This window comes from Protopterus annectens, chromosome 8.part0 (assembly GCF_019279795.1).
Source record: "Protopterus annectens isolate FY-2018-M chromosome 8.part0, PAN1.0, whole genome shotgun sequence".
In the NCBI taxonomy this organism is placed as follows: domain Eukaryota; kingdom Metazoa; phylum Chordata; order Ceratodontiformes; family Protopteridae; genus Protopterus; species Protopterus annectens.
In genome coordinates, this window is record NC_056741.1 from 811,154,026 (window position 1) to 811,168,109 (window position 14,084).

Below are 14,084 nucleotides of genomic sequence, written 5' to 3' on the forward strand. Positions count from 1 at the left end.
ACAAAAAAACGAGCAACACTGTACAAAAGCACAATCTCTGAACATTTTGATACTGCCAACTACACACACACGCACGCACGCACGCACACAAAGGGTTTCTACAGGAGGCTCACGTGTTATAGCATATTATAAACTGCAAGATCACTGCAATCACACAACAGTGAGAACAACATAAAACTTCCTTACTCTCACTAAGCTGCAACCTCATTGCATCACAGTGGCTTTGACAAAATGTCTTACCAAGGGCTACTTTACACTAATGTGACATTTGAGAGCTGTGGGATCCATACTGATAAGCGACACACAGACGTGTGTGTATATAACTTTATGCACATACATGCATATAAATACATAAAAGCCGTACATATACACATCCATACACACATGCACATACCCATTTATTTATGCACACTAAACACAGATACATTTGTCTGTATAGTCTTAATTTGCATATGTTCACATACATGCTTGCATATGAATAAATGTGCACTGGGCTTGTGGTAAGAACTAATACACACATACTGCACAAACTTAACAGGTATGTTCATACATATATATTTTCATACTACAGAGCTATTCATTAAAGTATGTGTGCATGCACTCAAGTATCTATTTCTTCACACCTATGTGTATGTATTCTTATATTGCAGTAACTACATACAGACAAAAATCCAGCTACCTCATTAATGTGCATTTGTAACAGTTAGCTACAATAGCAAATACACCTATTGTTAAGATGTTTTCACACTATCTTTAAACTACCAGGGTGGAGGCCTCACTGGCTCATTCTCCATCTAAGAAGTCCTTAATGATAGAAAGGGGAATGGCAGAATGCATATGCATGACAGAAGTAAAACAGATGTGGTGTGTGATGGATATCAAAAGACATTTGCACTTCTGGTACACGAAATGGATAACACAAGCAAGATACTATGACTATGCTGACGAGAGACAGATAAGGCATACGATTAAAAAATGAACGGATTGTGCAATGATGTACATGTCAGATAAAGCCAATAAGACGAACGACCTACTAAAGGTGGAAACGCAAAGGTGCTTTAAGTACCACGGCTTGTTAAACAGCACAATGTGACTATGACTGGTTTAGGAAGGGTATGTCACCTGGGAGTGAGCCACAGTTATTAGTCGGCAAGTAACCTAAATGGATATAAGACAGCGATATAAACTGTCAACAAACATCAGCAGAGTGAAGTCCATGGGAGTTTAAGGTAGAGAATATCGGGCAGGACATTTATGCTTTTCCAGAGAGACTGTTGCGTAGGGACTAGGAAGCATGTCAAGGTTTGGTGCAATACAGATGTATATGACAGAAGAAAGAATTGTGCATGGGAATAATCTGACAAGGGTAAAGTAACTTGTTGGTATTTTCCGTGACCAAGATTCAAAAAGCCGTGCTTGCACTTTGTACTCACCACTACTAGGCTCCATACTGGCTTTTACGGATGGTTTCAGATAGTCCACTTGCGTTAAAATATACAAGATTCCGTGCGCCTCTGTTTTTCAGTTTTTCTGAACTGCTTTCCTACTCCTTCACAGTCTATAACGTTCCCTCTCGACTCGCCTCCAGCTTACTTGCTCATTTGCGGCTATCCTCGGGCGGTGGGATCCCGTGATCTTACTGATTACCAGCTTCACTCTCGCGCACTCGCTTCTCCAGCCCGGGCAACGTTCCTCACTCTCCATGTTGCATCTCCAAGGCGTCAGGTCGTTGGGGGTTTCTGCACCGCCCACCGCATCACGGACTGACGTCAGGTAGGCGTAGACACCATGCCCCCGCACGCTGCATTTTAACAACTTCTATCTAGGTTGACTGATTGATGATGAACTGCTGAACGTGTGCTAAGGTGTGGATGTCTGTAAGGTAGTGAGAATTTGAAGGAAATCTGTTTACTGAATTACTGTGATTATTTTTTTGCTGATGCAAACGGGTCTGAAACGTGTACTTTAAATCTGCTTCTCGCTCTCTTAGTCTCTGTTGTTTTTTTAACACATTGGCTTGTTGCATCATTGTTTTTTTATTGATCGATTCATCTTGTTAAACACTTTACTAGTTTGGCAAAGGTTACCGACCGCGCACGACAATATTCTTGTGGTTTTACTGTTTTGTTATCGCGGATTTGGTATACCGTTTTACATGTATATTAATATTATTACTGCACGTGTTTTCTGCATATTAATGTGATGAGAGTTATTTATTACCCAAGAAGTATAACAGTTTCGTACTAAACAACTTCCAGAGAACTGCTTAAGGGATAAATCCCGAAATAATATTTATTTTAGTTATATATTTATTTGCAGTTTGTTTACCGGGAAAGTCCTACGGGCCAAAAATGAGCTCCTTTTCAACGAAGGTCCAGGGAGAAAAGTTTCAAATACTATCGATTTTTACTGTAAAACTGTATGTCCAAATGCAGTTATACAACAAAAATCAACAGTGTGTCAGTTTTATACATAGATTTCAAATAAAAAGTCAAATAGTTTGAAATTTATAATGAAAAACAAGGCACCCACAAAGTGGATAATAAGAGTTTTTGAGAGTATTCCTAGGGCATGAAAAATAACAACAGTATGTAACATAAAAAGTATGTGAGGAGTATGGTTTCATAAGGCAGATATTAGACAAATAATTAAAAACGAGGCCTTAAGGAGGGGTGTCTTGTCGGTTTCTAAGTAAATAAGTGAGTAAAAAGAGAAAACGGATAGAAATAGTGGAGATAAGTGTTGGATATGGATAGGGATGTAGTGGAGTCTACATGATACCACATATAGTGACAGGGAGACTCATGTTTGTTTGCTAAAATCAGAAACAAGGCAATTAGCATAAATTCTTAATATGTATACATGAAGAAGTCAAAATTATAGAGACAAGCAGGTGTAATTAAGTTTAATTATAAGGTTGTGTGTCTACATTTTATGGAACCGTTAATTGCCATTGCCCCAAACAAGGGCTTTCAGTTACAGCAAAGGAAAACAAAATCACAAATGCATTGCTAGCAAAAAATGCTCAAACAATGCAAAGAAATGCATCATCGTTCCCCTTAGCACAGTGTCCCTTTATACTATCAAATCAACGACAATACTATGACCTTAATTTCGACCACCATGTGTCTACTGTAGTAAGGAAAGCTTTCTACGTAGTACACTTGATTATTAAGGGCATCGCCTCGAGCTAAATAAGTTATAACCCCACCCCCCCATACCCGGCACTTATCTGTCCCATAATTGAGGACTATGCCCTATTTGGCATGTACTTTACTAAGCACCTGCAGCAATTAGAGAGACCTCGGCAGTTTCTAACAAAGAAGATCAAGGGGTTCCAGCATGTGCCTTACACAGACCGACTAAAGTCCCCTGTCACTATACTCCGTATCATGTAGACTTCCTAGTGGAGACTTATGCTTGGCCTACAGAGCAATCCAAGACCCAAACCTAATTAACTTGCTGCATATCTGTAAATCAGACGGGACTAAGGCTACCCATTCCAGAGACCTAAATATAGCCTGTGACTTAAATAGGACATGGTAGAGGGACATATTTATCTCCCAGTGGCTGCCACATCTTTGGAACCGTCTAGCAATTTATTTGAATCAGAGCACCTCTATGACACCGTTCAAGAGGAACCTGGACGAGTGGATGGGGCACCATCAGAGCCCACAATTCTCCTGGACATTAACAGTCATCACTAAATGCAATACCGGGTACTGACTAGCATTTCTATGGTATTACACTGGGATGAAACGGCTAGGCTTAAAATGACCTCTGGGTCAATAGCCTAGTAATTTCCTGTGATCCTATGTCATTTATTATGAAGTTGTTGTAGCGCCTGATCTAAGTGGGTGGGCTGTTTGAGGCACCAGCCTTAGATTACCAGTCATTTAGTAAGGGAGAGTTCAATTTAGGTGTGATATCCACTAACTGCAGCACCCTCTACCACAGCCTGACCAGCCCCCATAGCTCTCAGTTGTGCCTATTTTTGCCCTGTCCCTCATACAATGCTTGATTTTATTACAAGTCACTAAGCATTGTGGTCAGTCAGTAGTGACCGACATTAGAGCTTCATTCTTATTATTGTTCAGAAAATGTATGTAAACGTAAAATCTGCTGCTCTATTAACTTTTTTTTACATTAATTAAAGTAATATTTAAAAAAATATCCCTGATTTTGTGTCTTTCTTTCCCCATGCTTTTTTGGATTTTCACCCTGATTCTTTTTTTTTTTTTTTTACATCCCGACTCTTGAAAAGAGAAGTTGAGAGTTACCTATAATGTACACATACCCCCAAATAGTAAAAAATAATTACCAACAGTGGACCAGTGGAAGGGCAGTGTGATTGTGGAAAGCAGAGAATTTACTCATAAATATATGATAGTGGTCAGAACCTTTGCTTCAACATAATGTAGCCTCAGGACAGGAGGACAATGCAGGGTTAAAAAAGGATGATATGTATTCAAAACAGATGAAGTGATTATAACGGTAGGACACTAGGCCAGTTTTAAAAAAACTTACCCACAATGTAAGTAATTTGCTCTACAGTAAGGCTGTTTTTGCAGATAGGTACTGCATAATGTCTATCTGCAAAGCAGTTCCGCTGTGGAGTAGGTCAGTTATTGAGAGAAAATCATTTAGATTCTGGCCTCGTTGTCTACCAACTTGTAGGCAGTAACAACACCTTTAATGTTAGCTCTGAACTCATGGATAAAACTTCTGAGCTATATATGGTGCTGCATTTCAGAGGTGGTTCAACTCTTAAGGGAAACCTAACCAAACCAATACAGAAAACCCATTAAGGGCTTGCCTTATAAAGTATACCAAAGCTGTAAGATTGTTTCAGCTCTGACTATAAGAACAACAATCCATCTATGCCTTTCAAGCATTTAGAGTAGATCATATATGTAAAAATTATATTTCAAGTGCACAGTTAGCTTACGAGTTATACAGTACTCGTCATTAAGTGATTAAGCAAAATTTTTAATTTTTGCTATTTAAAAAAGATGAAAAAATATACAACTGAAGTTAAGCAAATTATACATATTGCTAAGAACATCAAGAAGCAAAATGGCTATAAAACTATGAAAATGCTTAACAATAAAAAAACAGGCAGAGCAATGGTCAATGGCATGCATACACCAGACTGTTCAAGAATATTTACAGCATCAGTTTTTAAAAGTAAGAAAATACAGGGAAAGTAAATAAGTGCAATCCGTGCACAGATTTTTGATTGTTTTTTTTTTTTTTAAACAAAATCTGGTAGCTTTGGTAGGTTCAGCATCAAAAATAGGAAGAGTAAGCAGCCATGCACAAATCAGAATGGAAGCAGGTAGCTTTGACTGGGTTGCCAAAATGTTAATAATATATTGCTGCTGGCTCTGTGGTATAGAGTTCAGACAAAATTAGCTGGGTAAGAGATGTAAAACCAGTAAATGACATGTATACATTGTCTGTATTCTCCAGCACTTACCTTTAAAATATATAATGATGACAAATGGTTTGATTGCACCCCCTCCCCCACCTTCCTAGACAGTAAGTCTAAGGAGCACCTGCCTGCGTCCACTACTTGGCACCACAGTCCCTGCTACATACTTTTATAGAAAACAGGCTTGTTCTTAATTAAATGCGCCATAACCGCACACCCTCAAGTTACATTTGCAAGTTAACATTTTGTTGCACACAGAGACACAAACACAGTAAAGGTGTAACAGTGTCAGTTACTGCAAAGTTCTGTATCCAAGCAGAATAACAAAAATTAAAATGTAACTGTGACCTCCTGCTACTCACTACCTCTTGCAGTTCCTTTCTGGACATTCACTTCAGGGTAAGACCAAGTGAGCATTACAGAAATCAGTTTAGGCCAGGCTTGGTTCAGTCCTAAGTTTCATCTTCAACTGCCATCTTGTCTAGCATTGATTACTTGCCTCAGGTCATGGTGGATCAAAATATTTTAATAATGCCAGTGAGTGTGGATGGATTTACAGTAACATTATGGTAAAAGATGGAGACATAACAGAGTAAATGATACCACTACTAAAAAAATGCTAAGATACAGAATGAGGAGATACCAAGTGGGTTCACATGAAGAAAAAAGTCTGCACTAACATGCAGCTGGGCCAGCTGCATCTGCACTGTCAGTCTTAGTTTGTGAGCAAGCTTTGTACAGAATCAGGACTTCAGACCTGGCAACATGGAACTTTGGATTCCAGGATAGACTGGTGCAACGGGTAGCACACTTACTTTGGTGTAGAAGGCTGTAAGTTCTATTCCCCCACTAGCTAAACAGATTGGTATGACTGCAATACAGCATAAAGGGGGATGCTAAAGTCCTGAGTGTGTCATCCTTTATATGAACTGTTAAGCCCGAGATCCCATCTGCTTGAATTTGTGGTAGGTCGGGTGGATGCAAAAGATCCCATAGCACATATTGAAAAGAATAGATGAAGATCCCCAATGTGCTGGCCAAACTGCCCCCAGTAGTATAACTACCATCTCCGGAATCCCCTGAAAAGAAGCAATAACCTAGTGGGACTAACCTGGCCACAAAAGATAAATAAATAAAATAATTAAATAGGAATACCCCACCCAAAATGTGACACCTGTGAGCCTTGACCTGTGATGGTGTATTTTTACGTACATGAAAATGCATAGCACAAAATGTTTCATTTTACATCCCTCTGTAAGGGATTTTTTTGAAGTCGTTGGTATCTTGCAGTGTTGACTATTTAAGATGCGTATAAGAGGCAAATTACAAATGCAGAAATTAGTTTTATATCTGACATGATATTCATAGGCATAGCCAGTGTGGGTAGCTGCATTCCATGAAAATAAATAAAAATGGTGCTTTTAAGTTCAATGAGTTGTATATATATATATATTTCTTTGATGTGTTTGGGTAGATGCATCACACGAAAATAAACAAAAATGGTAAAGTCTCTTAAAGTATAACATATTTTTCTGTAGATGTTGGAGAATTGTGGTTTTCTTAATTGAAACACACATATCTCTCTGTGTCACTCATTGCAGCTCTCAAAATCCCTATGAACTACAGGGCAAAGTTAATTTTAAACACTTTTCTGTGTTATTTCAAATGTATAATTGCAACAACTTCTATTGCTTTGTATTTCTCATATGTGATAGATATTAATGTGCTTAGATCCTTTGTGTTTTGCATTTTCTGTTTCAAGTTTGATTGTATATCACACATTTTGCCCACTTTGTATATAGTGACACATTCCAATGCCAAAAGTGCAACAGGTATATACAGTCTATGACAAGCAGCTAAGACCACCATGTAAAGAAGTCTGAGAGTATTACAGCACGTAACACTGTCTGATGAAGAGTGTCATACTCTGTCTTGCTAGTTAACTTAACTAAAATCCCTTTGCAAACCATTGTCATTGTCACTCAGTTTGGATTATAAAAGGAACTCAGACACATAAAGATGGAGTTTAGTGGCTACAACTAACATATTTATTTAGTTGGTTCAAGCAACAGCTCATTTTAAACACAATACTAGAATTATGCATAACAGTGCTTCTGTTTTGTGAAAACCACATGCAAGTGTGATTGCACTACTGATATCTATCCTTTAACCACCATTTCAACATGTTTGTTTAATAATTTCTCTACATTTTAAGTAGCCTTTCAAATAGGACTAGCTAACATATTTCCCTGGAACAGTTGTCTTGGATGTCATTAAGTACACATGAAACCCACCACTATATTGTACACTATATTTATGTTATGTGCATGCAGCTGTAACCATGTAACTAATCAGCAACTAACAGAAAAGACATTCCAAGGAAATATGGCTTTTTCCAAACATGCATTATGATTTCTTTTGCCAATTTTTACATGCAGAAATGCTGATATTTCAAACATTCCTACCGCAGCATGTAAGTTTTTTCCCTAAAATCAGGGGCAAGATAATAAGGGGCAAATTTCCAAAATCAGAAGCATCTTTTACAATTTAAAAGTATTTACATGGAGAAGTGACAGAATTGGAGCATTTCTGTAAATATCTATTTTATCAGGAATTAAGAAGTGTTTAACTTTAATGTCTATAATGTTGCTGAATCAGTACAACTCAAGCTGCATCATTCATTTCTCTACACTAAAGTCACAAAGCTTTTAGCATCTCATGGGCTGACTTGACACACACCCACTTTTTAATGTTTGTTGGTATTTTTTAATCTGCCTTTTTATCAGGGCTTCCATCATTTATTCTTTGATATTTGAGATCTAGCTAAAAATTTACAATTTGATTTAAATGAAATATTTTTGTTCCTGTCATTTTATCCCTAGAAGAGGGTACAGTCATGCAAACTGAGGGCTTGATCCTTTGAGGTGATCCTGCCCTTTCTTGTAAACTTCTCTTTACCTGGTCAAAAGTCATTACAGTCTGAGATGAGAATGTCCATGTACAACATGGAGGGTCTCCCCCATGAAATAAACAGCTAGGATCTCTGCCTAACAGGACCATCCACAACCTTCCTTATTGGCTATTCTTTCAAATCTCATCACAGTTCTGTGGCATTATTAAGAGGCTTTGGGGGGGTGGGGGTGGCGGCACGGTTCCTGGTTGAGTTATGACCTTGGCTACCACTGTCATTACTTTTGCAGTAGTAGTGATCACCTTTAGAAGTTGTTCTATGATAGCCATCTTATATCCTGTAAGATGAAAATACTTGTGGACCAATTACAGGGCTCCCCACTATTCAGTTATATTGTCAGGAGTACAGAAATGTATTCTCACTTGCCGTGGAAAACTCACTGTTTTGGTAGCAACAAGTGGAACTGAAAGGCAAGAAGCTGCAACTGGCCAATGCATCCATCTGATGTGAAATTGAAAATTTCAGGTATTGAACACACCTTGTTCTTTAGAAAGCAGTATATTTTATTGATGAAATATCAAACAAATTGGTTTCACCAAAATGCGTACATCAACTTAGCTTTAACTTATAAAATACATGATTATAGAAAGTTGTTATAAACATAAAGGTAAACAAATATAATACATGAAAACAGTAAACTGTGGATTTACAAGGAGGTCAGCATACTGGTAGGCAAACACATTTCAAAAGCAAAATATACATACATGTTTACATAAGAAAAAAGGGAAAGAAAAGAAACAAGAGAGAGAGAGAATAGGAAGGAGAAAGGGAAGAAAAAGGGAAGAAAAGAGGAAGTTGGGAGTAACTCTGAGTGAAAATTATATAATTATGAATATGCAGCATATCATGAACTGGTAAATTCCCAGCTGAATATGTGAGGAACTGAATTTTGTGGAATTATGTTAGAACAGTTGGGTATTATCTGTCAGGTAGGTCAAAAGACACTGCAAATAGGTATGTAAGTATAAAGTCTATTGTTATGGACCTGCAGTGTGTGTTGTGCAGTTATATGACATGCCCTGTATTCAGACAGTTGCATTCTAACCGTCTAAAATGATGTATGAAACCTGAGTAGTTAGTGAGTTTGACTAGGACATGAAGAAGTGACTGGCTTAGTTTTGAGGCAAAGACTCAGGAGCTATGACTGGTGGAATGTAGCTTGAAAGAACATGTTTGTATAGATGGGCCACCTATGTCTTGATTCCTGAGGTTATAGGTCCTAGATGCTGAAAACAGCTTAGAGGTGGGGGTGGGGGTCATGATGAATTACTTTAAAGAGAAGGAGGGGCAAGAAGAGGTCAGCTCCATCTTGCAATGGCAGCCACGTAGATCTAGAAAGAGTGAGGCAGTGATGTTCATTCTCAGGGGAGTTTGATATGAAGTGGCAGATTTTTTTTGAAAGGGTTTGAATGTTGGTTAAGTTTGTGGCAGTGGCAAACAAGTGGAGTCCGTATTCAAGTTTTACAAGAAGGATACCTCTGACTATAGCTGCTCTGGCAGGAGGTAGATAGGAACTATGGGATACTATTAGCCCAGAAAAGTAAGTACTTTATCTTGGTTCATGGCTATAAAACAAGCCCAGATATATACAGGAAGTATTAGATTTAGTGGTATTATAGTCACACTCTGCGATACCTGCGGTGGTGCAGCGGTAGCGTTGTCGCCTCACAGCAAGAGGTTCTCCCGTTCGATTCTCGGCTGGAGCGCCTTCTGTGTGGAGTCTGCATATCCTCCAGGCAGTCGAGTAATGTTCGAAAGACATACGTGAATGGGGGTGTCTTCGTTGAAGGTTGGGCATTGAGCTAGAACCTCGGCACCATAAAAATCTACTGCCAATCATTAGCGGACTGCAGTTCTGCTGTGGCAACCCCTAACTGGGAAAAGCCGAAAGAAAAAAAACAACAACAACATAGTCACACTCTGATGTGAAGAGATGTGGGAGAGTTTGCTAATCTTTTTTGGGTGCCAAACAGCATGGATCTGGATTTTTTTTAAGGTTGAGTATCAGTTTTGTTTTTGGATGGAAAACAATTGTGTAGTTCAAGTAGATATTTTTGGAATTGTGTTTCAGTGGATTTTTCAGAGGGATCAAACGTATAGATGATCATAATATCAGCATATAGAAGTAGTGGAATTGGGATAAACTAAGGGGGGTTTATTAATGAAGGTTGAGAACAGTACTGGGGAAAGAATGGTACCCTGTGGGATTCCTGAGAGAGCACAGGCAGTGTCAGAAAGAGTAGACCCTATGTTTACACTGAAATTTCTGTTGGACAGGACGTCTTTGAACCAACTGGTATATTTGAGGCTGATGTCTTGAAGACAGATAAGTAGGACTGAGTGATCATTTGTATCAAATGCATATGATAGGGTAATAAACACAGCACTGATCAGATTCCCGTTATCTGTATTGGATAAAATGTCATCAGTTGGAGTCCAGAGCACTGTCAGGTTGCTTCTCCCAGCCAAAAATATATGTAGTCGAACAGAAAGTAGTTAGATTATTGCGGGAAGAGATAAGTTGATTACAGGTGACTTTTTCTAGAACCTCACCTAGGATAGGTAGGATGGATTGGGCTGAAAATGACTGCAGGAGGTAGACCTGGGTTCTTTATGTACGGATCTGGCAATGGAGTATATCTAAATGGTTGTCACAGCATGGGTGGTGAGACAGAGTTAATATAACTGTTTTAGTGGGGCAATATTTAATATCTGAAGTGGTAAAGAAACTCAGGACAAATATTGTCTGGTTGTCAGGAGTGGCAATGGGTGCTGCATTCACCTACCCTGTATGCTAATATAGTGTTAGCTGTGTGGGAGAAAACAATGTTTTTTACACCCACAATAATTTCTATGATGCATGGATATTACAGGTTCCTAGATGATGTGCTTATTTTGTGGAAAGGCACCTAAACAATGGGAATTATCTTACATTCAGTGGCAAAACTGTACACCCCTTCTTAGCTTTACCTATTCCCATTGGTACTAGCAGTATCAATTATTTTGACATTATGGTTGAGAAAAATTCTGCCAACGAGTGTTCTTCTTCAACCATTTATAGAAAGGAGACATTCTCCAACACATATCTCCATTTCAATAGTTGCCACCCTTCTCACCAAAAAAGGTCTGTCATTAAAAGCCAAATGGTGAGGCTTTCAAGATTAATTTCGGACAACAACGTTTTTGACAAGGAGATAAACTACTTAATCTGTATTTTTGTAGAAAGGGGGTAACCTATTTGGTTGTTAAGAAACATTTGAGCTGACATGTTGAATCATTGTAATGACCATTTCTGCCCATTTTGAAAATTAGGTCCCACACAGTTGAAAATGTAGGAAAAATAACAGTTTGCAGTATGAGTAATGGTTTGCTTGACTCATCCACTCCTATTCTTACTATATATATACTAGTTTAGTATGGATGAATTGGGACATAGTATTCCCTGATGACATTAAAAAGTGTCTAGGAGCGATTCCAGTGATTGTTTTTTTTTTTTTTTTCCAATGAAAAACATATTAAGACCCTTTTGGTATTGCCTTCTAGTGGAAAGAAATCAGTGTTAGGACAGGGTGTGATGCGGAAGTGTTGGATCTGTAAGATGTGTAGGTTCATCAATGAGGGTCCCTGTGCTTCGGTAGATACTTTTGCAAGAACCATCCCCTGCCCTGGGAGGTGTAACTGTAACACCTCACACATTGCCTACCTTGCTACCTGCAGCTCCTGTAATGGTTCCAACGTGGGGAAAATAAGAAAATTTAAAGAAAGAATTTGTAAGCATGTTTCATGTTTATGAAATCAGGAAAAAGAAAACTACTAATGCTTTGCTCACACATACCATTGAGTACCTTAACTTTAAGAAGTTTCTGTTTTTTATTATTGATAGAGTGATAGTTGCAAATTTTAGTGGAGACTTTGAAACCTTCTTTGAGTTTAAAGAACTTACTTGACAAATGAGGTTTAATGCCTCAGTTGCTCCTGGTATTAATGACACTTTCTCTTTTAAGCATTCTTAAGAAAAAAAACTGCTTTAGTATGAGACAGTGTTCAGTTTTTGTCATTTTAAAATATATTTATTTGCATATTTAGTTTTCACTGATGTTTTATGGTTTTACAATCTAATATTTATATGCTGTTTTTTTTAAACCATGGTCATTCAGATATGTTAATTCATTTTTAACTTGTACCAGTATTCTCTTGTTGAATGACATCACGCTGGTAATTTTAATTCTGATTGGCTAATTTTTCAGTATTTATAGTCCCCAATTATAGCAGATAATTACTCTGATAAAGTCTTTTGATTTAGTAAAGATGAAAGCGCTCAGTCTCTATTTTAAAATATCTTTTTAATTTACTTTATTAAACACGTGGTGAAGCACACTGGTTGGTTTCTGTTTTGTTTTTTGCATCTGGTCCACTCACTTCATGCTGTCAAGTTAAAGAATAGGAGTCATACTGAGCTGCTGTTGTCGCACTGTAGGATGGAAGTCGTAGCTCAGAAGCATAGCTGGCTCAACCAGTGCCCTGTGATGGTACCACGAACCAGCTCCCTACCCCCTCAGCTCTTCACATGAAGAGCAAAAAAAAAAAAAAAGACTATTAATCTGATTGCTACATTGAATCCCCAGATGATGTCAGTATACTTCAGGAGGGTCTCATGCAGACCACCGCCTGGTGTATTAGTCATGGTCTCAAACTGATTGCAAAGAAATGCATCATCATTCCCTTCAGCACAAATAATGTCCCTTCACACTATCAAATCAACAACAATACCCTAAGTACCCATGAAGGGGTAAGGGACCTGGGATCACATGTAGACTGTGACCATAACTTCGACCACCATGTGTCTACTGTAGTAAGAAAAGCTTTCTACATGGCACACTTGATTAGTAAAAGCATCACCTAGAGAGCAAAAGAAGTTATAACCTTCCCTATTCTCAGAACCTATTCTCCCCATAATTGAGTATAATGCCCTGTTTGGCATGTACCATATTAAGCACCTACAGCAATTACAGAGACCTCCTGGGTTTCTAACAAAGAAGATCAAGGGGCTGTTTTTTGAGGTTATTTTTAAGTCGGGGAATTTTGTTTGTGACTTTGCCTAAAAAAGGCACTATGATGGAGGCAAGAGGTTTAGCCAGTAGCCAAAAGCCCAGAGGTGACAGGTGGAGACCATCTCTGGCAAAGCATCATGGTCTATCAATCATATAATCCCAGGCTGGCTGTTACTGGAACCCCTTAGAATGACACGAGAAACTAAGCCAATTATTAAAGTCAATCATTTTTTGTCTATGTTGAGGCATCATCCTAGGTGAAGGTAGAATGCTGCTTAGGCTAGGGACATAGCCACTTGGGACACATAATCAGAGAGCTCAGTCATATATCTCCTTATATCGTCCAGTGTGGTATGTCTCAAGTCATTCACTCCAACATGGACTATGAAAGAGTTATAACAGTGCCTGTTGAGAGACTTGAGTGCATGTGTAATGTGGCGGATCCTGGAACCTGACAGACAGCTGACCTTGACCTTTTCCTTATCCAGCCTGGTGAGTATCTCACAATGGAGTCACCTATGATGAAAACATTTGATTTTGTGCTTTGTCTTAGGGGCATGTTTGGTGAAACACTGGTGCATACATTTGTATGTGTATTGTGATTTGCTGGAAATGTATTAGGTGAAGC

The 14,084-nt window shown here is 38.4% G+C and overlaps 1 protein-coding gene across 1 annotated transcript in view; it reads right to left on the reverse strand.

The window, feature by feature from the left end:
* ELK1 (ETS transcription factor ELK1) overlaps nucleotides 1-1,719 on the reverse strand; it is a 743,407-nt gene extending 741,688 nt beyond the window's left edge. Inside the window, exon 1 of the mRNA XM_044080278.1 lies at nucleotides 1,434-1,719. Coding sequence (XP_043936213.1) covers nucleotides 1,434-1,449 — 16 coding nt within the window. The 5' untranslated portion in view covers nucleotides 1,450-1,719. The remainder of the gene's footprint in view (nucleotides 1-1,433) is intronic.
* Between the last annotated feature and the right edge of the window lie 12,365 nt (nucleotides 1,720-14,084).